Source organism: Thermoascus crustaceus, assembly GCF_041956765.1.
Source record: "Thermoascus crustaceus strain CBS 181.67 unplaced genomic scaffold VTN00scaffold_5, whole genome shotgun sequence".
NCBI lineage: Eukaryota > Fungi > Ascomycota > Eurotiomycetes > Eurotiales > Thermoascaceae > Thermoascus > Thermoascus crustaceus.
In genome coordinates, this window is record NW_027192531.1 from 23,794 (window position 1) to 50,648 (window position 26,855).

General features: G+C 50.4%; 7 protein-coding genes across 7 annotated transcripts; 6 read left to right on the forward strand and 1 right to left on the reverse strand.

Moving 5' to 3' along the window:
• Window positions 1–5,678: 5,678 nt before the first annotated feature.
• VTN00DRAFT_7605 (uncharacterized protein) lies at window positions 5,679–6,188 on the forward strand (the record flags this gene model as incomplete). The annotated part of the gene is made up of 1 exon (XM_069434367.1): window positions 5,679–6,188. One exon carries the CDS (start codon window positions 5,679–5,681, stop codon window positions 6,186–6,188), a length of 510 nt encoding a protein of 169 aa, XP_069285871.1.
• Window positions 6,189–7,211: 1,023 nt separating this feature from the next.
• VTN00DRAFT_7606 (uncharacterized protein) lies at window positions 7,212–7,481 on the forward strand (the record flags this gene model as incomplete). Its single annotated transcript, XM_069434368.1, has 1 exon — window positions 7,212–7,481. One exon carries the CDS (start codon window positions 7,212–7,214, stop codon window positions 7,479–7,481), a length of 270 nt encoding a protein of 89 aa, XP_069285872.1.
• Window positions 7,482–9,676: 2,195 nt separating this feature from the next.
• VTN00DRAFT_7607 (uncharacterized protein) lies at window positions 9,677–16,263 on the forward strand (the record flags this gene model as incomplete). The annotated part of the gene is made up of 4 exons (XM_069434369.1): window positions 9,677–9,849; window positions 9,938–9,978; window positions 10,041–16,059; window positions 16,116–16,263. 4 exons carry the CDS (start codon window positions 9,677–9,679, stop codon window positions 16,261–16,263), a joined length of 6,381 nt encoding a protein of 2,126 aa, XP_069285873.1.
• A 1,436-nt stretch (window positions 16,264–17,699) lies between these two features.
• Window positions 17,700–18,356, reverse strand: VTN00DRAFT_7608 (uncharacterized protein; the record flags this gene model as incomplete). The annotated part of the gene is made up of 1 exon (XM_069434370.1): window positions 17,700–18,356. The coding sequence occupies one exon, from the start codon at window positions 18,354–18,356 to the stop codon at window positions 17,700–17,702; it is 657 nt and encodes a 218-aa protein (XP_069285874.1).
• Window positions 18,357–19,000: 644 nt separating this feature from the next.
• On the forward strand, window positions 19,001–21,295 carry VTN00DRAFT_7609 (uncharacterized protein; the record flags this gene model as incomplete). Its single annotated transcript, XM_069434371.1, has 2 exons — window positions 19,001–20,684; window positions 20,739–21,295. 2 exons carry the CDS (start codon window positions 19,001–19,003, stop codon window positions 21,293–21,295), a joined length of 2,241 nt encoding a protein of 746 aa, XP_069285875.1.
• Window positions 21,296–22,028: 733 nt separating this feature from the next.
• On the forward strand, window positions 22,029–23,808 carry VTN00DRAFT_7610 (uncharacterized protein; the record flags this gene model as incomplete). Its single annotated transcript, XM_069434373.1, has 2 exons — window positions 22,029–22,291; window positions 22,347–23,808. The coding sequence occupies 2 exons, from the start codon at window positions 22,029–22,031 to the stop codon at window positions 23,806–23,808; spliced, it is 1,725 nt and encodes a 574-aa protein (XP_069285876.1).
• Window positions 23,809–24,432: 624 nt separating this feature from the next.
• On the forward strand, window positions 24,433–26,403 carry VTN00DRAFT_7611 (uncharacterized protein; the record flags this gene model as incomplete). Its single annotated transcript, XM_069434374.1, has 3 exons — window positions 24,433–24,859; window positions 24,952–25,163; window positions 25,216–26,403. The coding sequence occupies 3 exons, from the start codon at window positions 24,433–24,435 to the stop codon at window positions 26,401–26,403; spliced, it is 1,827 nt and encodes a 608-aa protein (XP_069285877.1).
• Window positions 26,404–26,855: the final 452 nt, after the last annotated feature.

A 26,855-nucleotide genomic window follows, 5' to 3' on the forward strand; every position in this document is an offset into this window, starting at 1 on the left:
TCTCTCTCTCTCTCTCTGTCTCTCTCTCTTTTCAACAACTAACTACCTAACTACCTAGGTAGCCAGTCCCGAGTCTCAACCAATATCCATATATCCAAATCCGAATCGACACGTGCACAGCACAGTAAAAGTCACTTGCAACCTCTGCTTTTTTCTTTGGTTCTGACAAAACGTGTTAATCAATCGTAGTAAAATATTATTTACGCAGTATATGTAGGAGACAGAATTATATGTACAGTCTCAACCGTATGCCTGAAATTTCCATTACGGTGTTTTTTGCGAGAGTCTGCTTATTCAGCTAGGTACACAGTAACGTAATCGGTAAGCGAGCGGATCACGCAACCGAGCGGATCACCTAACCATATTATATCGGAAAGGAAGGCTATTTTCAACCCCTAAAATAACTTTACATTACTTAAACTAGCTATTCTTGTGCTGCGGACATTGCGTTCGCCTATGTCCTAGAATATGGCAGTCACTGCAGTGTGGGGGGGCCTGTTGAGGGCGTTGTTCTGTATCTGCTGCCTGCTCTGTAGGGATAGTAAGGATAGCTTCATCAGCCTGATTCCTCTGTTGAATGAACTCCTGGCCTTCCTGGATAGAGAATCCCTCTGCAGTTTCTATCTGCCTCCTAGATCACTTCTTATTTTGAAGCTGCTTTTCATGTGCGGCGTGTAGATCCTGATTTTCCTTTGCAAGAAGGATAGCATTATTCATTGCCATCTCACATCCCTTGATAAGCTGATCTAGCGCAGTCTTAGCAGGGGTAGGAGGACTATATATACGCTCCCTAAGTAGCTTCTTAAGTGTACTTTCTTGCTTTTTCAGCTGCTTAAGATTATAAGGTGTTTTTGGGATGGAATCTATTGATCGGCTGCCTGGTGGTGTAGGGGTTTTAAGCTGGATATTAAGCTGACTGAGCACCCGATCTGGATTCAGTGGTATTAATCCAGTTGCTGAAAAGCCACTTTTGATATTATCTGCTGAAAAGATTGCCGTGTGAGCTTGTGGATAGGCCTCAAGGAAGTCAAACTTATTGATATGGTTGAAACCGAGTCGCATCTTATCCTCAATCAAGTGGCCATACGCACGCTTTAACAGAGAGAAACAGCCAACATCTAGAGGTTGAAGGAGATGTGATGAATGCGCAGGCATGCAGATTGGAATAATATCATTCTCACTGCAGATTTGATCAAATTGAGGCGTCAGATGGCTCCCATGGCCATCAAGAATCAAGAGTCGATATCTACCAGTTGTACGACTGGTAGTAGCAGGAATCAAGACTTTTTGAAGCCATTGTAATCCAATCTGATCAGTTGTCCATCCATTCTCGCTAACCTCAATCCGCCAGTCGGCTGGTAAGGCTGTATCTTGATACCAGCCCTCAATATGGACCTTTCCTTTAAAGATAATACATGGTGGAAGCACCCATCCGGTAGAGTTGACACACTCTATAGATGTAACCCATTCACAATTCCCTGGCTGGATAAGAAAGGGCCGACCAAGCATCTCAGATCTTGTAACTACCTTAGCAGTAGCTACTAAGCCCATTGCAAAGCCAGTTTTATCAAAGTTATAGATATCTTCAGGCGCAATCCCATGCTGCATCATAGTGATCTGGACTTGATTAAACCATTCTAGGATGATCTTTGGGTCTTCACATTTGGCACGCTGATGATTATAGCGCCTAGAGAAACGGGTTTTAATCTCATCATGCTGATTGGTGAAATTATATATCCATTTCTCTCCAACAGTCTGGGTAGTGGTTTCTCCACACTTTGAAAGAAGGATATTCACCATTTCTTGTACATGGGATGGTCAGGGAGCTGCTCCATGTCAATCCATTGATAAAATCCATTGTATAAGTGATTCCTCTTCATTTTGAGTCATTTTATGACTATTTGCGCGTAATTCGGCTCGAAAAGTATGCCCCTTTAGGCGCCGTTGGAGGGTAGTATAAGACACATTATAGACATGTGCAGCTTCATGAATATTGAGGATTTCCTTCTTTTTCAGAGCTGATACTGCAAGTAGAACTTTTCCCTCCTGCTCAATTAAACTTTTTGAGTTTTCACGCGCTTTTGGTGGCATGGTGGCAGGCTGAAATACTTCAGCTTTTGAAATGGCAGTCAAAACGCGTTGGGTGATCCGCTCGGTTGGGTGATCCGCTCGCTTACCGATTACGTTAACTAGGTAACTAACGTAATCCACGGTCGAGTGGTCCATACGACCGAGCGGTCCATTTTCATGCAACCACGAGAAATTTGAAGCTTTTCAACCACAGAAATAAAATTCAATCAGCCTAACTAATAGTGAAATATAAAGCTATTTACTAGGGCAGTTCCTTATAGTATGTCCAACTATCCCACAGCCACTGCAGCGTTGTGGAGCGCGTCATCAAGGCACAGGTGTAGGTTTATCAGGCTGCTCATTAAACTGCATATCAAGCCGCTGAACACAATTTTGGCCTTCCTGTACAGATAATAGAGTATCATTTCCTATAGCAGCTTGCCTTCTTGCTTTCTTTTTTATTTGTTGCTCATTTTCTGCATATAGAGTCTTGATTTCATCCTGAAGAAGAAGATTCATATTCATAGCCATTTGAGCAGCCTTCTCTAGATGATGAATATGAGATATTGGACTGCTAGATAGCTTTCTTGTACTAAGACTTTTCTGCAAGCTGCGAACTTTGCAATCCAATTGATGAGTATTCTGAGGTGTTTGAAAAGCAGAAGATATTGAGCCTTCAGCTAGTAGTGGTGGTGTTGGTGTCCAAAGTTGAAATGTAATTTTTGAAAGAACCCATTCTTGATCAAGTGGTTTAAGGCCTGCTCCTGCAAAACCACTGCATATATTAGCTGAATTAAACACTTCAGCGCGTGCAGGTGGATATAGAGATAGAAAGTCTTCTTTATCAATATGATTGTTGCCAGCAATCATTCTGTTTTCAAGCAGTTTTCCATATGCGCGCTTAAGTGGGCCAAAAACACCAACATCAAGTGGTTGCAGAAGATGAGAGGCATGTGCAGGCATGCAAAGACAGACAATTGCATTCTTCCTGCAGAAAGTATCAAACTCTGCAGTTAAATGGCTACTATGGCCATCAAGAATAAGCAACCGCTTTGCACCAGTTGTATAGTGTCTGGAATATGGTTCAAACACCTCTTTCAACCAGCAAAGGCCTATTTCATCTGTTGTCCAGCCATTCTCACTAGTTGCAATCCACCAGTCTTTGGAAAGTGCAGGTTCTTGATACCAGGCAGCCTGTTGATTTGTTGCCTTGAGTATAATCACTGGTGGTATATGCACTCCTTTTGAGCTCACAGTTTCAATGATAGTAACCCATTCGCGGTTTCCCTGGATAACTCTTCTAGGTTTCTCACTGCATTCTACTGCAGTAATAACCTTAGAAGTAGAGCAGAGGCCCATTGCAAAACCAGTTTCATCAAAATTCCAGATATCATCTTCATGTATGCCATGTTCCTGAATAGCTGCATGTACAGTTTGAAACCATGGTATTATAACTTTTAGATCCTCCTGTCTAGCATATTGATATGTAATTCAACAATTATATCATATATGTAGCTGAGGATGACATTTGACAAAACTATAGGCCCAATTGATACCAAGAACTGCAGTAGATGTTTGAAGTCGCTCATGGAGTAGTATCTGTGCCATTCCATGCAACTCTGGTCTGATTGGAAATCCTTGTTTATCTGCTTCTAGCAATTGTTTTAGAAGAACTTCTTCTTCAACAGCTTGCAATTTATGGCTGTTGGTGCGTGTTTCTGATTGTGGTTGGATTCCTTTGATTTGTCTAAGAAGAGTTGTTTTGGGTACTCCAAATATCTCAGCAGCTCTTGTTTTTGATCGAACTTTTTTATATTTAGAGGCGGATATAGCCATTTGAAGTCGATTCTCCTGAGAAAGAGGCATTTTGTATGGTAGTGTTGAAAAGAGACGTGTAGAAAGATGAATATATTAAATAAATGGGGTGCGGAGAAAATGGACCGCTCGACCGTGGATTACGTTAACTACCTACCTAGGCACTAAACCTCCAAGAGAGAGTCTCACACACAGGATAAACATGATTTGTCTTAATACAAATGAGGATATTCTTGGTCACGAATCCCTTGGTGGAGCATCACTTGGACGGTCTAGAAGCGATGAACGAAACAAGAAACAATGATCAAGTAAGAGTCCTATCATCTTTGATTGGTAAAGGGAATGAGTGATTGAAATCGACTAAGTCATTACTAAGGTAGCCATGGCTGGTTACTTTCGTCAGGGCCTGCACTTGGATTGTTCCTGGATCCGAGAATCCTTAGCTGACTAAGTAGATAAAACAGCACAAGCAGAATGCCCGTATACTGTACACCATAGGTTGAGAGGCATCTAATCTAGATGGTATGATCAAATCTAATCAGATCTTTGAATCTCTCACGTTCAGCAGATAAGGTAGTTAGTTAAATCATTGAACAAAGTTAGTCAAACAAAGTCCCAATCCACCTACCAAGGTGCATTATCCGGTATGCGAGTCACTGACTCACTATGTCGGGTAAATGTAGATCTTATCCATGGCCTATATTAATAATAATGAATGTCCGTCTGGTTTTGCCGCGTTTGGGTATTCTTTCCGTCTGTCTATCTGTGTGTCTGGCGGGCGGTGGTGGGTCTGGGACTGGCTCTCTGGAGTAAGTATGTGATGCTTCGTGCAGTAGATGATTGCTAATCTCAAATGACTTGGAGAGATGGAGATCTTCTCTTCTCTTCTCTTCTATCCTCATTTCAGGTTTCAAGGAGTAATGCAGATTTGTCTTTAACTAGAAGTCCGATGATATGTATGCACATCCTGTACATGTGCATGTACGTCTTGACTCATGGAAAGACCCATGCTCATGATGACCGTTGTCGGCCCCCTAGTGACTACTAAGAAACACGCAAGGCTCTGCCTAAGATTTACTTATCAATCTACCAATAATCCATTTACACATTGTCTTAGTGTCTGTCTGTCTCGCCCGATGTAAAGCCGATCCCCGAAAGACCGGCCGAGAAGCCACGACGTACACTAGGTTGCCATATCTTTCGGCACCCCCCTCCCCCCTGTTCAAGCCACTTAGCTTGCTGCTTTTGCTAAATTGCAACCCAGGCTGGTTTTGTCTAGGGTCTGCGACCTATCATAGTGTCCAGGTACCCTCCAGTAGCTTCAAAGTCATGTGGTTATAGAATAGCAACCCGCCAAGACAGCAGGTAGCAGGGGAGGGAGTGACGAAGATATGGCACAGTATTGTACTGTAGGACAAGCTCCTATCAGGGAGGAGAAAATGCAGGCCACTGTTCTCGAATCTTTGTTGCGGGAATAGCATGCTAGTCTTTGGCGTGGTTCCCCGGGGTTCCATATATGGGTGTTCCGTATAAATAAACTCTCGTGGGTCGGACTTAGCGGTACCCCAGCGTAAAGTTTAAAAGAAAATAAAGGTCTAATAATACTGTCTCTCACTCAAGAATCAAGAGAGTTAGCCGTTGTTTCATCCTTTTTGAGGATGTCCCTAGTATAGTGAAAAGAGTCTAGGATCTGTCCATCCATTTAGAGGGATTGCCGCGACCTGATTCAGCGGCCTTAGCGACTGGTGAAACAGACGAAAATGCAAATTGACAGAATAGCCTAAAAAGGCACGATGATGAGGCCCGGTCGGTCGGACTTTGCTCGAACAAACGCGGCAGAACGGGATTTGCTGTCAAGCTCCCAGGAGCACACAGTAAACTGCACTGCACTGATGACTGCTGGAGAAGGTGGTATGCTCTTTCTGTGTATGGAGTTCTCGGTGCAGTCGACAGGTCCAGGAACCAGTGATGATCTGAGGTTGGCCGTGGATGCACACCTCTGCCACCAGCGTCTGGCAGTGAGCCAGTCAATAAGAATTAGTCGGGAGTGCTCACTACTACGTAGTAGGAAGGATAGCATGCCGCAGTTGCAGCCGTTCGCATGCCCATGTCGTATCGTGGGCATTCTCGGACTCCGCAACCTGCAGCCGATGGCGCCGTCACTGCACCGAAGGGACCGAGTTCCCATCTCTCCCGTGTCGTCTGAGTTTTCGTCCCTTTGGAATCGCCACGTTCGCCAGGGATGTTTCTGCGGAAGGGGATTGAGCACATGGTCGTCGGCCCCGGTGGTTACCCGCTCGTGAGATACGGAGTCCAGCACTACGGATCTTTGTGCTCCGGTGACTGACCTCCCGCATTCTCTGACGGTCACAGAGGCATAGACACAGTCTGCCCCGGAACTTCCCGAGGACTCAGCGTCCAAGGCTCCAAGCCTTGCTCGGTGAGCCAAAAAGGGAGAGACAAGGCGTCTCGCGAGAATGTCGGGAGAGACCGGAGGGTGCTGCGGGCGGAGTCATGTGACATGCGTGCGCTTACGACTCACGAGTCCAGCGCGACAAGACGTGATGCTTATTAGTAGGGAGCGCTGGTTCGGGGACTGAGGGAAGAAGAGGGGACATCGTAAGACTGAGCAGGAGGACCCGGTTCCGGAGACGCTGCGGGTGAGTTGTCCCGCTGGATCCTCCGAGCGTCATGCCACCTGTGCTCCGTATTGTCAGTCATCGCCCTGGCTAGCAGCCCAAACTGCTTGTAGGCTGTAGGACTCCGTAATCGTGCTTGGTGAATTGTAGCCGTAGGAGGTTTCCGGAACGGTGAACCAGCTTCATCGGCCGATAAGATGTCTGCTGCCAGTCGAGGGCGAAAAAGAGGGGCAGCGGCAACGGGCCATTATGAGGAGTCCGGAGTTGTTCCCCAGATTCCCGGTTGGGCGAAAGTCGAGGGTCATGAACTCATGACTGCGGAGAGGAACTAATTATATTACCTTTATTTTTTCTCGACATCCATATAACTACTGGGTATCGTAGGCACATGAAAGATCGTCCTGCTCGGGGTACGGAGTAGCTCCAGTCCTCCGTGCGGAGTACGGGAGGAGTATCCTACGCTGCAAATAGCTGCAACCCGGGGGGTTGGATCGTAGATCTGAAGCCACTCCCGGCCAAGCGAGGACCTCTTTGTTTAGGTAGAGCTAGCGTGGGTGACAGCCTCTCACGGCGGGGGGCGAACAAGGCAGAATGGCAATCTGGCAGGGGGGTAGAGATAAAGCTCTTCGATGACCTCGAAGAATGACCTCGACAAAACTTAACGGCCAATAAGGACGTGCGACACGCATGCAAGGTGCGGCTCTGGCGCACCGAAATCGGGGTAAGCAGTATCTAGTGCGTCTGCGGGCATTCAGACTTCAGAGGATCACTCGGCAGGGGAGAGACGTTGGCAAGGTCGATCCGTGTGCTCACCGCCGCCCTCTGGCGTCCTGGCCGCTGTCGGACAGCACAGGAGGCATTCGCGATGGCAGCCTCGGCACTCCGGGCGGGATGGACCCCGTTCCAGTCACTTGGCCTGCCGAGGGAGCTGTGACAGGGTGTATTGGCATGCAGTAAAAGTACGGCGAGGTTGTGCAGAGCGTGGGGTACGTCTATGGGGGGCGTGGCTTCATGGGCTGTACACATGCTGGACAGTGCGTGCTGCACGTTCCAGCAGCATGCGCGGCAAGGATGGACAGTGGTCTGTGGATGGGGGGAAACGCGCACCAGGACGAAGGGAGTAGGCACTGGTAACGTCCATTGGAAACGAAGAGTTAGTTGCCTTTTGGCTGACCGGCTTCTGGCCTACTGCAGGGTGCAACAGTTGCCGTTTGCAGGGCGCCCGACCTGGGATGCCCGGCCGCATTCCACGCTTTCTCCCGGACGCCGTTTGAGGAACGGGCACAGAAATACGGGGTACATACGTCTGGATGGTTTCTTTCTGAAGCATGGAGTACATTAGTACTGAGTGCCCTAGCGTAGTGGTACGGAGGACAGTAGCAGATCTTCCCTGGTGATGTGCACTGGACATCAAATGCTTCGAGTTCGCCCTCTGGCCTTGGCGGAGTCTTCTTGGGACCACGACCAACTCGATCTCCTTGTTGGCCGCAAGTTTCAGTGCCTGCCAAGATGAATGCTGTACATCGCAGCAATCCTGACGTTGACTACGGCTGGTTTCAGCGTAGCCTGCATCGCTCCGTACGGAGCACCATGTGCAGTTGCTGTCTTCTATGAATTATGTGCTGACTGAAGGAGGGGAGGAACGATCCCTACGTCGTCCCCCACCTCGGTCGTCTACCAGTAATTATCCGGGAAAATGAAATAGGGTGGTTCTGAAGAGCGTGTGAAGGAGTCTGGAGGCATGGCATTCCGTTGTGGTGGTGAGTGTTCTGGGGTTCGGCTGGCCTATCAGGCGGATCAGCTGTTTGACCAATCTCGCCTCGGGCTCTGTAGGACCATGCAATAATAATCAGATGCAATGAAGGTCGTGGCCACAGGAGGAACAGCGTGCTCCGTGCTCTGGAGTCGGTCGTCCGCGTTTTGGGGGCGTTCCCACCGTCGCGCGGCATTCTGCTCAGAGCCAGCTCCTGGGAGATGGATGATTTGATTTTATTTCATGTTAGTGGTTGCGTGCCCGCACCTGCGAGTGGGCGGACGGGCCTGCCGTCGCGGCGTCGCTGGGTTCCGGTCGGGGAAGCATCCACCGTGATGTCCTCGGCGGAATCCTTGCCGCCCTACGGCCAATCTTACCATCGATACCGAGGCGTGACGGTAAGCGTCAAGCTAGTTACGCAGCATCAGAATAGCCTGCTATCGCTTCCCCCACCCGGTGGGTCCTGACGTAGCCAGAGTCTAATCTTCTGGGTAAAATGTTGAAAAGCCAGCGCGCTGATTGGCTGGCGCTGTCTTATCTCTGACCTCCACCACTGTATGTACAAAGCTTCGATCGCGAGCGGCAGGTGGTCGTCGTAGAGATCGATATGAGGGGGATCTGACACATCCGGACAAAATGAGGGCTTGGGAGAAATTTCTCTTCAGGATTACCTTGGAGCTGTACAGCGGGTCGACGTAAGTTGGAGTGAGGGGTTGCCCAGAGAGGCCTTCTTGCCATTGGGGTCGGAGGACGATCCGTAGCAGCGGAAATTGAGTAGAAAAAAAACGGGGCGATGTCTCCGAAGGCGCTGCCGCCCGCAGATGGAGGAGTTCAGAGCATGCTGCACAGTACTGTATCCGTCCAGAAGCGGCATAGGCAAGGCAGCAAGAATGAAGAGAGGCAGGGGAACCAGAGAGTGAGACGAACCAGACTGACTCTGTCTTCCCGTACCAAACCATCCAGGCATAGCTCCTCTGCGCCCGTCACCACCACCTGCGTAGCTCGGGGTCAATTTGCCACGGCGGAAGGCCTCCTCCAACCCCACAGTCGTGTTTTTTTCGGCCACTCAACTCAGACCCGTAGGGACCATTTGAATTCCCGGAACTCCCCACGTCTTCTTCTCCTCTCTTCTGCCTCTTCTTCTCCTCTCCCTCCTCCATTCCTTCACTCTCCCACCAAAGAACCAGACGCTGGGTCGATAGACATCCTTCCAACCTTTCCACCAGCGGCGCTGTCGTTCACCCCGGTCGTCGTGACGACACTATCTTGCGTATCTTGTATTGGCCCGTTTCATCACCCCCTCCGGAGACCACCACCCCGCCCACGAACTAAACACAGTGATTTAAGAGACCAAAGTTTTTATCGGTTGCTGCATTCTCTGTCGGTCGCCGGCGGAAGAATGGGTCTCTTGGAGGATATCTATGGAAATGACATAGTCGAAGAGCAGAAGCCCAACGAGTACTCTGCATTCACGCCTAAGAAAGGATATGGCTGGGCAGAGGCCTTGCCTGAGAGGCAGGGTCTCTACAACCCTGAACTCGAGAAGGATGCCTGTGGTGTAGGCTTTGCCGCGTAAGTTGAAAGCTGCCATACCGTCAATTGGCTGATCCGAAATTCTTTTGCTTGTGTTATGGACAATCCCTAATACGTTTTGACTCAGTCACATCAAGGGCAAGGCCAGCCACAAGATCGTCAGCGATGGTAAGGTCCCGAACTGCTATGAGAATTCTGAAGTGCCCTGCTGACCTTGGATCTCTCCATAGCTCGTAATCTGCTTTGTAACATGACCCATCGAGGAGCCGTTGGCTCTGACGCACGGGATGGCGATGGTGCTGGTGTGATGACCAGCATTCCACACAAGTTCTTCGTGAAGAACTTCGCTCGAGAGGTCGGAGTCGAGCTTCCCCCGTTGGGCCAGTATGCCGCTGGCAACTTGTTCTTCAAACCAGACAACGAGGCATTGAAGGAGTCCACCGCAACTTTCGAGGAGATCGCAGAGTCGCTGGGTCTGCGTGTCCTGGGTTGGCGTGAGGTTCCTCGCGACTCGTCTATTCTGGGACCTGCCGCTCTCTCCCGGGAGCCGGTGATCCTCCAGCCGTTTGTTGTACTGAGGTCTGCATATGGCGATGGAAACAAGCCCGAAGTCACTGACCCGGAACAATTTGACGAGAAGCTGTTTGAGCGTCAACTCTATGTTCTGCGGAAGCGTGCTACGCATGTAATTGGCCTGGCGAACTGGTTCTATCTCTGTTCGCTCAGTAACAAGAACATTGTCTACAAAGGTCAACTGGCCCCAGTTCAGGTCTACCAGTACTACCATGATCTGGTCAACGTCGACTATGAAGGCCATTTTGCTCTTGTACACTCTCGTTTCTCCACAAACACCTTCCCATCCTGGGATCGTGCGCAGCCTTTGCGGTGGGCTGCCCACAATGGTGAAATCAACACACTCAGAGGAAACAAGAACTGGATGAGAGCGAGAGAAGGAGTATTGAAGTCTGACATCTTCGGCGATGAGCTTGAATATCTGCTGCCGATCGTGGAGGATGGTGGTTCGGACTCTGCCGCCTTTGACAATGTTCTGGAATTGCTGATGATCAACGGCGTGTTGTCCTTGCCGGAAGCTGTCATGTTGATGGTTCCGGAGGCCTGGCAGGGAAACCCATCTATGGACCCTGCAAAGGCTGCTTTCTACGAGTGGGCTGCTTGCCAGATGGAGCCTTGGGACGGTCCTGCACTCTTTACCTTCTCTGATGGACGCTACTGTGGTGCAAACCTCGACCGTAATGGTCTGCGTCCTTGCCGATTCTACGTGACAGATGATGACCGCATCATTTGTGCGTCTGAGGTCGGTACTATTGATATTGACCCAGAGCGGATCATTCAGAAGGGCCGTCTGCAGCCTGGTAAGATGCTTCTGGTCGACACTGTCGCTGGCAGAATTATCGACGATGCAGAGTTGAAGCACACTGTCTCCCACCGCCATGACTTTGGCGCCTGGCTTGAGAAGGAACTTCTGAGCCTGCCTGATATCAATAAGCAGCTGGTTGAACAGAGTGTAGACCTTAGCTACCCCCTGGACGACTCTACTGTGCAGAATGACGCTCGTCTCAAGGCATTTGGTTACTCTTTTGAGCAAGTCAGCCTACTTTTGGGTCCTATGGCTGCAGACTCGAAGGAAGCCCTTGGGTCCATGGGTAACGATGCACCATTGGCCTGCTTGGCTCAGCAGCCTCGTCTGCTCTACGAGTATTTCCGTCAGCTCTTCGCGCAGGTCACGAACCCTCCCATTGACCCCATCCGAGAGGCCGTCGTAATGTCCCTCGAATGCTACGTCGGTCCCCAGGGCAACCTGCTTGAGATGGAGCCATCTCAGTGCAACCGTCTCCTTTTGCCGTCTCCTATCCTGACCCTTAGCGAGCTCAAGGCACTGAAGAACATTACCAAGATCCACAAAGACTGGCCCGTGAAGGTCATCGATATTACATTCGAGAAGCGGAAGGGTGTCCAGGGCTATCTGGACGCTCTCGATGCCATCTGTGATGCTGCAACTGAGGGTGTTCAGAACGGCGATAAGATTCTTATCCTTTCTGACCGTGCTACCTCTGCCGATCGTGTTCCAGTTTCCGCTCTCCTGGCCACTGGTCTCGTTCATCATCATCTTGTCCGCAACAAGTGGAGATCTCTGGCCGCGCTCGTTGTTGAGACTGCAGAGGCTCGTGAGGTGCATCACATGTGTGTCTTGGTGGGATATGGTGCCGATGCCATCTGCCCCTACCTGGCTATGGAGTGCATTCTCAAGATGAACCGCGAGAAGCTGATTAGGAAACAGCTGTCCGATGAAAAGGTCATCGAGAACTACAAGGCTTCTTGTGACGGCGGTATCCTCAAGGTCATGAGCAAGATGGGTATCTCGACCTTGCAGTCCTACAAGGGTGCTCAGATTTTCGAGGCCCTTGGTATTGATGACAGCGTCATTGATAGATGCTTTGCTGGTACTGCAAGCCGCATTCGTGGTCTGACTTTCGAGCAGATTGCACAGGATGCCTTTGCCTTCCATGAGAGGGGCTATCCCTCGCGTCACATCGTGGAGATCCCTGGCTTGCCAGAATCGGGTGAATACCACTGGCGCGATGGAGGCGAGCCTCACGTTAACGACCCTGTCAGCATCGCCAATATTCAGGATGCTGTTCGCACGAAGAATGACAAGTCCTACGAAGCTTATGCCAGGTCTGAGCATGAGCAGATCAAGAACTGCACCCTCCGTGGTATGCTCGACTTCGACTTCGAGCAGCGCACCCCTATCCCCATCGACCAGGTTGAGCCGTGGACTGAGATCGTTCGCCGATTCGTCACCGGTGCCATGTCTTACGGATCCATCTCCATGGAATCTCATTCCACTCTCGCCATTGCGATGAACCGTCTTGGCGGTAAATCCAACACCGGTGAGGGAGGCGAGGATCCTGAGCGCAGCAAGAGAATGGAGAATGGAGACACGATGAGATCTGCTATCAAACAGATTGCCTCTGGCCGATTTGGTGTCACGTCCAGCTACCTTGCCGATGCGGACGAGCTGCAGATCAAGATGGCACAAGGTGCCAAGCCAGGTGAAGGCGGTGAGCTGCCCGGTCACAAGGTCTCTGGACCTATTGCACGCACTCGTCACTCCACCCCTGGTGTCGGCCTGATCTCTCCGCCACCGCACCATGATATCTACTCCATTGAGGATCTCAAGCAGCTTATCTACGATCTCAAGTGCTCTAACCCTCGATCCCGAGTCTCGGTGAAACTCGTTTCCGAGGTCGGCGTTGGTATCGTTGCGTCTGGTGTTGCCAAGGCTAAGGCCGACCACATTTTGATCTCTGGTCACGATGGTGGTACTGGTGCCTCCCGATGGACTGGTATCAAGTACGCGGGTCTCCCATGGGAGTTGGGTCTAGCAGAGACACACCAGACCTTGGTTCTTAATGACCTCCGTGGCCGCGTTATTGTCCAGACCGATGGTCAACTCCGTACCGGACGTGATGTTGCGATTGCTTGTCTGCTTGGTGCTGAGGAATGGGGCTTTGCAACCACCCCTCTGATTGCCCTCGGTTGCGTGATGATGAGGAAGTGCCACCTGAATACTTGCCCGGTTGGTATTGCTACTCAGGATCCAGAGCTCAGGAAGAAGTTCCAGGGGACTCCCGAGCACGTTATCAACTTCTTCTACTATGTGGCCAATGAACTCCGTGCTATTATGGCCAGGCTTGGTCTCCGTACCATTAATGAGATGGTCGGACGTGCTGAGCTGTTGAAGATCAGAGACGACATCCGGTCTTCTAAGCAGGAGAACATTGATCTGTCTCTTATCCTGACTCCGGCTCATTCCCTTCGTCCTGGTGTCGCGACGTACAATGTCCGCAAGCAGGACCACCGTCTTCACACTCGCCTTGACAACAAACTTATTGCTGAGTCGGAGCTCGCTCTGGAGAAGGGTCTGCCTTGCAGAATTGAGTGCGATATCGTCAATACCGATCGTGCACTGGGTGCCACCCTGTCTTACCAAGTCAGCCGTCGCTATGGTGAAGCTGGCCTTCCCCAGGATACCATTCATGCTAACATCAAGGGTTCGGCTGGTCAATCTTTCGGTGCCTACTTGGCTCCGGGTGTGACGCTCGAGCTGGAGGGTGATGCCAACGACTATGTCGGAAAAGGCTTGTCCGGAGGCCGCCTGATAATCTACCCGCCTAGGGGCGCGGTGTACAAGGCCGAGGAGAACATTATCGTCGGAAACGTCTGTCTCTACGGAGCGACTGGAGGTACTTGCTACTTCCGTGGTGTTGCTGCTGAACGTTTCGCTGTTCGCAACTCTGGAGCTACGGCCGTCGTGGAGGGTGTCGGTGATCACGGATGTGAATACATGACCGGTGGTCGGGTCCTTATCCTGGGCCCTACTGGCCGCAACTTCGCTGCTGGTATGTCCGGTGGTATTGCTTATGTCCTGGACATGAACCAAGACTTCCACTCCAAGGTCAATATGGAGATGGTTGAAGTTACTGGCCTCGAAGATCCTGCTGAGATTGCCTTCGTCCGTGGCTTAATTGAGGATCACCACCACTACACTGGCTCCGAGCTGGCTGCCCGTATTCTCCTCGACTTCACTCGTGCTCTTCCTCATTTCGTCAAAGTTCTGCCCACTGATTACAAGCGGGTTCTGGAGGAGGAAGCGGCCAAGGCGCAGGCTGCGAAGAAGGCTGAGTTCTCTCTCCCGCAGCTGCCAAGCACTCCCGTTACCACTGAGAAGCCACAGCACAAGCACGAAGCGGAGTCTAAGAAGAGCGACCTCCTGGACATCGAGGACAGCGTGAGCGACTCCAAGACCGAGAAGAAGCGAACCGCTCTCATCCTCGATAAGACGAGGGGATTCATGAAATACACCAGGCGTAGCGAGAAGTACCGCAATCCGAAGACGCGTACCCGTGACTGGGCGGAGCTCTCTAGCCGTCTCAATGAGGACGAGCTCAAGTACCAGTCCGCTCGTTGCATGGACTGCGGTGTTCCGTTCTGCCAGTCTGACACCGGATGTCCGATATCCAACATCATTCCAAAGTGGAATGAACTTGTCTTCCAGAACCAGTGGCAGGATGCTTTGAACCGCCTGCTCATGACCAACAACTTCCCGGAGTTCACTGGACGTGTCTGCCCGGCTCCTTGTGAGGGTGCCTGCGTTCTGGGTATCAACGAGGACCCCGTTGGTATCAAGTCCATTGAATGTGCCATCATCGACCGTGGATTCGAGATGGGCTGGATAGTCCCGAGAACCCCAGCAAACCGCACTGGCAAGACCGTTGCTATCATTGGCTCCGGTCCTGCTGGTCTTGCTGCTGCTGATCAGCTCAACCGCGCTGGCCACAGCGTTACCGTCTATGAGCGCGCAGACCGTATCGGAGGTCTTCTCATGTACGGAATTCCCAACATGAAGCTGGACAAGAAGATTGTGCAGCGTCGTGTTGACCTGATGGCTGCTGAGGGTGTCAAATTCGTTACCAACACTGTGGTCGGTCCAGACAACGAGGTCTCTCTGCAGTCTCTGCGTGAGTCTAACGATGCCGTTATCATTGCTACCGGAGCCACAGTGGCTAGAGACCTGAAGATCCCCAACCGTGAGCTCGAGGGCATCCACTTTGCGATGGAGTTCTTGCATCGCAACACCAAATCGCTCCTGGACTCTGGCCTCGCAGATGGCGCATACATCTCCGCTAAGGACAAGCACGTCGTTGTTATTGGTGGTGGTGACACCGGAAATGACTGCATTGGTACTTCTGTTCGCCATGGTGCCAAGTCCGTTACCAACTTCGAACTGCTACCCCAGCCTCCACCAGAGCGTGCACGCGACAACCCATGGCCACAGTGGCCTCGTATCTACCGCGTCGACTACGGACACTCCGAAGTCAAGACCCACATGGGTAAGGACCCGCGTGAATATTGTGTCATGTCCAAGGAATTTGTCGATGATGGCAATGGCCACGTGAAGGGCATCAACACCGTCCGTGTTGAATGGACCAAGAGCGCTTCTGGTGGCTGGGACATGAAGACGATCGAGGGTAGCGAGCAGTTCTTCCCAGCTGACCTGGTTCTACTTTCCATGGGATTCCTTGGGCCTGAGGACCGTCTTCTGGGAGATGCCATTGAGCGGGATGCTCGTAAGAACATCAAGACCAGCCCAGGTCATTATGCTACCAATGTACCTGGTGTCTTCGCTGCTGGTGACTGCAGACGTGGACAGTCCCTGATCGTTTGGTGAGTTCGATTCCTTTATTTTCAAGATAGACCTGAAGACTAATTTGCGAATCTAGGGGCATCAACGAGGGTCGTCAAGCTGCCCGTGAGGTTGACACTTTCCTCATGGGTGTCGGTTCTCAACTTCCCGTCACTGGTGGCATTGTCCGTCGTTCTGCGGCGGACTCGCTTCGACAGGTTACCCAGCAGGTCCAGGTTTCTTAGAGAAGCTTGATGACTGGGCAGCTTTGTTAAACTCTTCGCAGCATAATAGCCCTAAATGGTTAACCGACGAACTTCACTTGATGACGGATGATGATGATGATGATGAAAACGATCAACGAGGATTGGTGGTACAAGTCCAGCTCGCGTCACGGTTTGTAATCTTGTAACTGCAGTCATGAATTTCTTACTTTCTGCGCTTCATCACAACACGTCGAAGGGAGGCGTACGGCATTTGGGCAGGCAATTTACGAGGCAAAAATGTCGAAAAGATGGGAATTCAAATTATTGCAAGGCGCGGCAAAAAATGATCTCTTTGGGTATGGAAGTTAAAAAAAAATATACCCCCTCACTTTTCCTGTTTATTCAATCATGCGCAGCCTTCGCATTTGTGCATCTTCAGTCTCGCTGTTTCAAGACCTTAGCAAAAGCAGTTTCGAAAGGTTGTCACAAGGGCCAGAATTTGTCTGTTCTTCTGCGGTCTGCAATATGTTCCGTTTCCGTCTCTTACCTATTATAGTTGGATTGTCCAGCTTTTACAGATTGCAGGCAATGCATGTATGGGAGGATATGGAAAAAGAAAGGACATCAGCAATCGGCGGGAGGCATTCTGGATTCTGCTCTTGGCCAAATTTTCAGTAATGTCCCTTATTACGCATGAATCTCTTGGTCTGTTTTTCTGCAGCGTTCGTCCAACATGGCTGGGGTGTTTAAGAGCGTCTGCTGACATTTGCTGATTCCTGTTTTACTGTACATATTCGTTTCTATTTTCCGAATGCAGCATATTCCTACATACATGATCTGCTTATTTCCCCTCTCTTTCTAGTGTTTTGAATCTTCTAAAAAGCCCTTGAAGATGGACGATTTACATGCGGACAGGAGGTTTAATTCTGCTTTGCTTTCAGATATCTGGCGAAGACTTGGGTGGTGCTATCCGGAATTAGACTATAAAGACTGGCTGGAACTTACAGGACAGTAGAGACAAAGACTTGAGTTCATATTTAGAGCCCGACTGTATTAGCTAGCTACTTTAGATAGCACATTACATTTGATTTCTATCTATGACCAAGTGGACTTTCTGAAAACTTTGCAGACACTTAGTTGTCCTCTACTTGAATCCTCTATTTGAAATAACTTCTCGAAAGAGACGGGTCCAGAAGAGATCCCTTGAAACTGAGGGTTTCTCAAAAACGATGGTAGGCATCTAAGAGGACAAATCGACGTGTGGAAGATAACTACATAAATTGTTAATAAAACAATGAGAAAGAGTGTAATGGTCAGGAGTCATTGGCAAATATCATATCATCGACCCGCAGCTCCGAAAAACATTGTCGTAGACATGACCCGAAGTATTATCATGCAAGGCCCGAACACCGAACAGGTATCAGTCTAAATGCTCATACAAAGAAATACACAGAAAGATACAGAATGCCCGTCAACTAACTTCCCAATTTCTCTTTTTGTCTTGCCTCCTCTTCGGCCTTCATCTCCCTCTCGAGGGCAGCGAAATCGCCCTGGAAGGCGCCCTTGACGGGCTCCGTTCTCAGTTCCCAGACATCTTCACTGCTGGGCCCGGTCTTGTACTTGATGGCCTTCTTCCGGTAATGATCACGGATGATCTCCTTCCTCTCCTCGTCCGGGTACGTCTTTGTCTTCATGCACAGCCAGAAATTCTCCCAGTGCTCACTGCAGGAGCGCAACTCGCCGTATCTGTAGACATTGACAAACTGACCACCGAAGGACTGGCAAAAGAACGCGTAGTCGAATGCGGAGCGGCAGGACATGGTGTCTGGGTAGAGGGATTCGGGGGCTATCGACGAAGGTGGCTCGTCGGCTTTTTTCGATGTGGGCTCCGCAAATTCAGCATGTGATGACGGAGCGAAAGTGGGCGGATGGCTGCTGCTCTGGTCGCCCGTTCCCTCGAGGCTGGCGAGGAACGCTTTCAACTCTGCCTCTGCCTGCTCATCGCGACTCATCGGTTTGGGCGGAGCGGAGGTCGACGGCTCTGGTTTGGGGGCATCGTTCGAGGAGGGCGCGGGCGGAGGAGTTGTCTGCTGCTCGTCCTTCCGCGGAGCGGAGCTCCACCACCATCCCATCTTTGTGACGGAGGATTCTGACTGTCTTTTCGAAAAGTGGACTGGCTATCGCAGGAGTCGAAGTGTTGCGCAGGCTCCGTCGAGTCTCCGCGGAGTAAATTCCAAGAAAGTCTCCGCAAACGCGCCGTGACGATACGAGCGCCGGCGGGTGGGCGGGTATCGATACGCCATCCGTCATGCCTTGTACGGGCTGCCTTGATCGCGGACATCCCTGTCGACGTCATACGAGGATGGCTCGAACAAGAGGAAAGCTGTCCCGTGCAGCTTTCCCAGGCATGTTGTTGGCATCGCACAATGTTTCGGACCTCTTGCTCGTTGTGGGCGCCAGGGGCTTACCAGACTCTGCTGCGCTCCAAGAGTCCGCATCTATTCATCTCAAATGGCTTGCGTCTTAGACATACTACCTCCCAGCTCCGCGCTTCAGTCGCAGGCTTGCGGCAGGCCTCTTATCGCCTTCCTCCGAGTATTGAAACAGGGCACATCAAACTAGGACCGAACGAAGGAATCCTGTTCCTCAATAGTATGTGTTACGTCTTTTTACAGATTACTTTATCACGCTGATTGTTATAGATGTATTCCCGCCTAGACTACAGTGGCTGTTGCGTTTGTTCTTCCTGGGCGAGATTCGTAGATTTGAGAGGGTAATGAAGCGAATTGACAAACCCTCAATTGCGGCTTCGGACTCCGTGAGCATAGTCAAATGGGCTCTACCCCCGGAACTACGTCTTGAGATCAGAGAGATACTTCCTCGATTCAGCGAGGGGTGTATATTCGTCAAGTACTCTCGTGACCCTGGTGTTGACGACGCTGAGGTCGAGAGAGCTACGAAAGAAAACCTCGAGAAAAACGTGATTTTACCGTGGTTTAATCCGTTTCGAAGGGTCGAAGTCGCACGTGTCCTGGGGCAGCCGTGGATAGAAGACCTCTACCGTTTTCCAAGCCCAAAATTGAAGGTCGAATTCCTACCAACGTCTCCGGACAAGACTGCTGCCGAGCTGACACCGGAGACTTTGTACTCCTTGTTCCGGAGGTATGGGAAGCTTCTGAACGTAGAGCGGCAGCCGTCCGCTTCTCCTGTCACACCAAAATATGCGTTCGTGGAATTCACAGTTTCCCGGAACGCCATCATGGCGAGGAATTGTGTACATGGACTCACAGTCTCAGAAGAGCAAGGAGGTGGGAAGTTCGGTACGACGCTGAAGATCACGTACGAGCGGAGGGTGAAGTTTTCGTGGCTCAAAGACTGGCTGCTTGGCCATCCGAGGATCGTCATTCCTGCTATGGCTGCGCTACTTGCAGCAACCACGGTTATCATCTTCGACCCAATCCGGACATTCTTCATCAAGATGCGGATAAAGTCCACGCTGCGCATGGAAGAAAGTGCCGTATGGCGGTGGATCCGCAATCAAGTTAGCAAGGCCTACATCGTGCCTTTCGGCCATCATAAACGCGAGGCCGGCGGTTTCCTCTCAACAATATGGGAAGATCGAAAAAATGACATCGTCCAGCTACAGGCTTGGTTGATGGAAAATGTGGAGACCTTCATTGTCATCCAAGGGCCACATGGATCGGGAAAGAGAGAACTTGTTTTGGATCAGGTGCTGAAAAACCGCAGGTACAGGCTCGTCATTGACTGCAGGCCAATACAAGAAGCGAGAGGAGACAGCGCTACGATTTCGGCAACAGCAGCGCAGGTCGGTTATCGTCCGGTCTTTTCGTGGATGAACAGCATTAGCAGCTTCATCGATCTTGCTTCACAGGGTATGATCGGTGCCAAGGCAGGGTTTTCGGAAACTCTGGATGCGCAGCTCAGCAAGATATTACAGACTACCGCGACGGCATTGAAGCAAGTGGCACTTGAAGGACAGAAATATGATGACAAGGACGTGCAGCTCACTGACGATGAATATCTGGAAGCTCATCCTGAACGGCGCCCTGTTGTGGTCATTGATAACTTTTTGCACAAGGCCGGCGAGAGCAGCCTGATTTATGATAAGATTGCAGAGTGGGCTGCCGCGTTGACGAGCTCAAATATTGCTCATATTGTTTTCTTGACTACAGACGTTTCCTTCTCAAAGTCTCTGAGCAAAGCCCTTCCCAACCAAGTTTTCCGCACTATCTCTCTGGGCGACTGCTCACTTGAAGTTGCCAAGAAATATGTTCTAAATCATCTAGAACGCGAAGGTCCTGGTTCTGAAGATGTGGTGTCTAAGTTAAATAGTCCGCAAGGACTACGTGAGTTGGAAAGCTGCATTGCAACCTTAGGAGGCCGCGTGACAGACCTTGAGTTCATGGCGCACCGGATCAAGGCGGGAGAAAGCCCTCAGCGTCAGTTTATGTATCCCATATATTTTTTATGCATTCTGCTGACTTGGCTTCCAGATGCCGTTAATAGGATTGTAGAGCAGTCTGCGTCTGAAGTCCTCAAGATATACCTTCTTGAAGTCAATCGCCGTTCTCAAAACTGGACCCGTGAACAGGCGTGGTATATGATTAAAGCCATAGCTCAGGCACACGATGGTGCCGTATCGTACAACGAAATCCTGCTGTCAGACTTGTTCAAAGAAAACGGAGAGGCCACCATCACAGCCCTCGAGCAGGATGAGCTCATTTCAATTTCTGCTGCCAACGGTCACCCTCATACGATCAAGCCCGGAAAACCAGTCTATCATGCATCATTTAAACGCCTGGTTGAAGATAAGATTCTACGCAGCCGACTCGATCTTGTGATCCTGTCGCAGTTGATCAGCAAGGAGAACAGTCGGGTTAGCAAGTACGAAGACGAGCTCCGTTTACTCGGAAAATTGCCAAAGCAGCCTAGCGCGCTAACCCCGAGGATCCAATGGGTTCTTAATAAACTATCTGATGCACAATCAAGGATAGACAAGTATGAGAGGGAGAGCGCGATGCTGAAGAACATTCTCCAAGGCGAGCACTAGCCCGACAGAGACACAAATTATTCCGTCTAGCAGCCCGGCCGTCAGGAGAATATGGAATCAGGGGATGGACCTTGAAATTATGCCAATAATACATACCCAGCACAATTCTCGATATGGATATCCGCTCATATTACCTGTTTGTAGCAATCCAATATATTTTATGCAATGATGAACATGGTCACGTGAACAATGTAAGCTCGGTATGAATCCTTTGGACGATCTTTGGGAGTCAGCTCAAGATGCTCAAGGCTTGCTTTACGAAGCCCCTTAGGTGGAGTATTATACGTATAAAAATAAATCCCATACGATTCATATCTGAGGGCATATGTGGCTAGTATCTAAACATAGTAATGGATGCTGACGGGTGATAACTTAGGTTAGTTAGTTAACTAACTTAACTAAGTTAAAGCGTGGTGGATGATGTAAGCAGGGAGCGCTAAGACGTTCAGGATTTGATTGGCGATGGACCAAGATGGTTGCACGGACATGTAGGTGCATGATGCTGCTGCAAAGGATGTCGCAGAGCACGGGGATCATTATTGCTTTTTCTTTATCTCCATGATATTCCATCCTCTCTCTTGAACCCAGTATTCCCGATTCTTTCTGTTTTGTAGAAGCCCCTGCTGGCCTCCTCAGTTCTTTCTCTATCTTTGTTGCTGACAGTGTTCTGCACCCTGAGGATAGCGCGCTTCTTCTGGCCTCCAGGGGTACTTTTGCCTATCCTCTGCCAGTCATGGAGAGCTATGTCTCGTCGTCGACGAGGGGGATGGTGCAGACTGTCAAAGACATTACACCGGAATTGACGTGGCAGACCCTAATTGCAGTGCTTCTGTTCTCATGCATTGTTACACGGGTCATCACCGGTCTCCAGAGCCGCCCCCGGAAGGTAGTCTACGGAGAGCCCCAACCTGTAAGGACTCCTCCTTACTGGATTCCTTGGTTGGGACATGGCTTCTCCTTTGCCATGGGTCATCAAAGGTTTATTGCAAAAGCTAGGTAATTTCCCCAGTCATAACGTGTCATCAACTTTTAAAAGCTAATATGTGTAAAGAGAGGCCATGAATGAGCCTGTTTTCAGCCTCTACATCGGTGGAACTACTCATAACATGGTATTGGCTCCGTCAATGGTAAAGGCTGTTTTCGCCGATCGGGCAGCGTCATTTGATTCCTTCATGAATTACATCCTGAAGAATGTCTTCGATGATAGGGGCCCCATTCGTAATATGTCTCACAATGATCATAAGCCATTTTACCACGCCATTTCCATGTTGACGCGGGAACCGTATGTGACTGATATTGCGTCAGCTGCCGTCCGTCGCATCGAGAATGAGATTCCCAACTTGGTCTCGTTCTCTCACAGCATTGTTGACCAATCTATCTGGGAGCGGACGAGCAATGTTGTCTTGATTGATGGATGCAGCCGTCCAACCTGCGAGGCGAATTTCTTTGCGTTGACGAGAAATTTCGTTGCCTACATCACCACCTCCGTGTTAATGGGCACAGCATTTGTCGACTTCTACCCCCCTCTGCTTGAGGATCTTTGGACGTTTGACAGTCAATTCAATGCATTGCTCATGGGTGCCCCCAAGTGGCTGCCACTACCTGGAATATCGGCAGCGTATGCGGCCCGCCATCGTCTCATCCGTCTTGTCGCGGCCTTTCACACGGCATTTGCTGCTTGGGACGACGGCAGGGATCCTGGATTTGACTTTCGTGACCTCGATGACGTTTCAGAGCCGATGAAAGAGCGTATGAGAAGCTGGAGAAAGGCCGGATTTGCACCTAGCGCCAGCGCGCCTGGGGATTTTGTGATGCTCTGGGCCATGAATGTCAATTCGTCGAATATTGTTTTCTGGAACCTTTTGCACATCCTTGCTGATCCGGCGCTCCTCTCCGGAATTAGACAAGAGATCGCACCTTATGTCAAAGCCACCCGGCTTAGCCCCCAAGAAACTGGACTGCCATTTACCGAACCTCCACGGCTCTCTGTTGACATGGACGGCCTATTGAATTCCTGTCCGGTTCTGAAGGCCACTTATTACGAAACCATGCGAATGGACATAGCCCCTTTATCCTATAGAGAGCTCACAGCGGACCTGACTCTCACCGAGTCGGAGGAAGACGCCGCACTCAACGGTGCTTCTGAACCACGGACATACAATTTCCGCAAGGGTGAATACATCGCCATTCCGCATGGCGCACACAATAAGGACCCACGTTACTTCCCCGATCCGGATAGATTCGATCCGCGCCGCTTCATCCTGACGGACCCCGAGACCGGAAAGGAGACCGTGCACCTGCGCACCCTCAGGCCATATGGCGGAGGCACGACGATGTGTAAAGGGCGTGGCTTTGCGGAGCGAGAGATCCTCGTGTTCACGGCGGCCATTCTCTCTCTGTGGGACATCGAACCGGCAGATAAGGCGGGGTGGAAGATACCTGGACAGAAGCCATCGAGCACAGCTTTCCTACCTAAGAAAGATATCAGAGTCCGGCTGAGTCATAGGGTTTGAATGGTGTATATTATTGGCTTTTTTATGACCATCATTGTAAGACTCCGGGGGTATCTTGAATTTCTTTCTTTCTTTCCTTTTCCCATCAATTATTTGGGGGGGAGGGAGTATTTGTCTCGGGCGTTTATTGGTGTCCGTCTGACATATATATAGATGTACAGTATAATTTGTCACATAGTTATTGCTGTTCCCACAATCTGTTCTACTGTGTTATATTGAAATGATATGCAGCCTACTGCATAGGATAGTTAATACAAGACTTAAAAGTTCTAATGAACAGGTGAAGTTCCCGCCACATCCTTCATATGTTTCATTCCAGAATATCAATTTTTCTACTGTGCTTTAAAGACACGCGAACATGTTAGTTCTCGATATACATGCACTCCCTAAAGAAGGTTTTATTGAAGTTGAACGGAGAAGAATCCGAGAATCCGGAGTTACTCCGGCGGAGAAAGCAGATCGCATCAGAATCGTTTAGGATAACTAAACACGAAATACGACGACCCCTCTCGGCGTTACAGCTAGCGAATCACCCGGGAATATATTATCAACATATAAGATCCTCTTCTAGTTCTTTGCACGTACGTCCATGACGTCGAGGATGACTCGACCGCCACCACAGCAATGCCGCGTGAGGACGAGGAGACGAAGAACGACCCTCACGCAGACTATGATCTGTCAAAGGCGATACAACCTGCCTCGGGGCTCCGACAGGGCCTGACGTCCTACGGAGACGCCCATTTCTCTTTGTTCCTCCGCAAGGCCTTCATCAAGGCGCTGGGATACTCGGGCGATGCGCTCTCCCGCCCCATTGTTGGGATCATCAACACCTACTCCAGCTTCAATCCCTGCCATGCAAACGTGCCGCAACTCATCGAGGCCGCAAAGCGCGGGGTGCAGCTCAATGGAGGGTTGGCCATCGAATTTCCCACCGTCAGTCTGCATGAGTCGTTTGCGCACCCGACGAGCATGTTCTTGAGGAATCTGATGAGCATGGATACGGAGGAGATGATTCGGGCTCAGCCGTTGGATGCTTGTATCATGATCGGAGGTGCGTATAACTTCTATAGCGATGTCTCCATATTCCATGTAGATCTGGATGTCCTGTAGTAGACCTGAATCAAGAAGTCTGACGGAGGACAGGTTGCGACAAGACCGTTCCAGCACAGCTGATGGGTGGAATCTCCGCCAACAAGCCAATACTCCCTCTCATTACCGGTCCGATGATGCCAGGCAGTCATCGCGGCCAGAGACTTGGTGCTTGTACAGATTGCCGCAATAACTGGGCGGCATACCGGGCAAACGAAATTGATATCGAGGAGATCTCAGCGATCAACGAGGAACTAGCACCGACGGTGAGTATATCGGTTCTCAATAGCAATGCAGTGTTTTCTGACTGCTATTCAGGTGGGAACATGTGGTGTAATGGGCACCGCGAGCACGATGGCTTGTATTACAGCTGCTTTGGGAATGATGCCTCTTCGGGGAGCTTCTGCTCCAGCGGTCTCCTCTGGCCGTCTCAGGATTGCAGAGGAGACGGGAGCGAATGCCGTTTCTGTCGCCAAAGCAAAGCGAATTCCTCAGGAGATCCTCTCTAAGCAATCGTTTCTCAATGCCATAACGGTGCTCCATGCGATCGGTGGATCAACAAATGCAGTGGTGCATCTCATGGCTATCGCCAACCGTCATCCCGAGCTTCATGGTGTTATTACATTACAGACGTTTGACGAGATTGGCCGCAAGACACCGCTTCTGATCGATCTTAAACCTAGCGGTGACAACTACATGGCCGATTTCCACAACGCTGGAGGAATGCTAGCGCTACTACACACCCTCCGTCCGCTTCTACACCTCTCCGCCATGACCATCACGGGCCAGACGTTGGGCGAAGTTCTCGACGCTTCACCTTTCCGCACGTTCCCTTACTCCCAACAGATAATACGACCTCTCTCGGACCCCCTTTACCCATCATCCTCTCTCGTCCTACTGCGCGGTAACATCGCCCCTGATGGTGCGGTAATGAAAGCTTCCGCATCCAAAGACCGCTCTCTTCTTTCTCATTCCGGACCTGCAGTTGTCTTCGAGAATTCCGCAGATCTAGCCAGACGGATCGACGATCCGGACCTCCCCGTAACGAAAGACTCAGTCCTCATCCTGCAAGGCATTGGACCTATCGGTAACCCCGGGATGCCGGAGGCAGGCCTCATCCCTCTCCCACGCAAGCTCGCCGCTGCGGGAGTGAAGGACATGCTGCGGCTTTCGGACGGACGTATGTCCGGAACTGCAGGGGGCACGATCGTCCTGCACATCTCTCCCGAATCGGCACTGCCAGACTCACCGTTCGGAATCGTCCGAACCGGCGACATCATCACCTGTGACGTGGAGAGCAGGAAGCTGCAGCTGGAGATCTCAGACGAGGTGATGCGGACTCGGATTGAGGAGCGGAAGAAGGCTCTCGCTGAAGGAGGATGGTCCGAGAGGAGGCATAAGAGAGGTTACCGCGGTCTGTATGAGCGGTCCGTGAATCAGGCGCAGGATGGGGTTGATTTCGACTTTCTGACAGCTGCTGGACCATCGCGTGTTGGAACTAACTAGACAAGGTATGTAGAGGTATGTACGCATACATCGGCTATAATACGAAACATGGAACAGAAAAGAATTTAATGATAGCTGTAGATACTCCGTACTTCCTTACCGTAGACGTTCTAAATACTTGGAGAGGCTGTAAATACGTCGCGCTCGACATGACTTTTTCATTGAAACTTCCCCTAAAAATGATTTAGCACTTCCCATTTCACATCCCCTCCATCCGGCAGAACAACCGACTACATCGATACCATACCTGTTTATGCGGGGTTCTTCAAGACCTAGCCCTAAGCCCTAGAATGTGTTCCAAATTAGGCTATCAACATGTTTGGTACGTGCGCAAACGCCGCGCGACGCGTTGGCCGGCGCTCCGCAGCACGAGCGGCTCTTGCGGTGCAACTTGGCAAGAGACCATTGAGATCAGAAATTCCAATTCAGCTCTGCATTAGGACCTCTTGTCT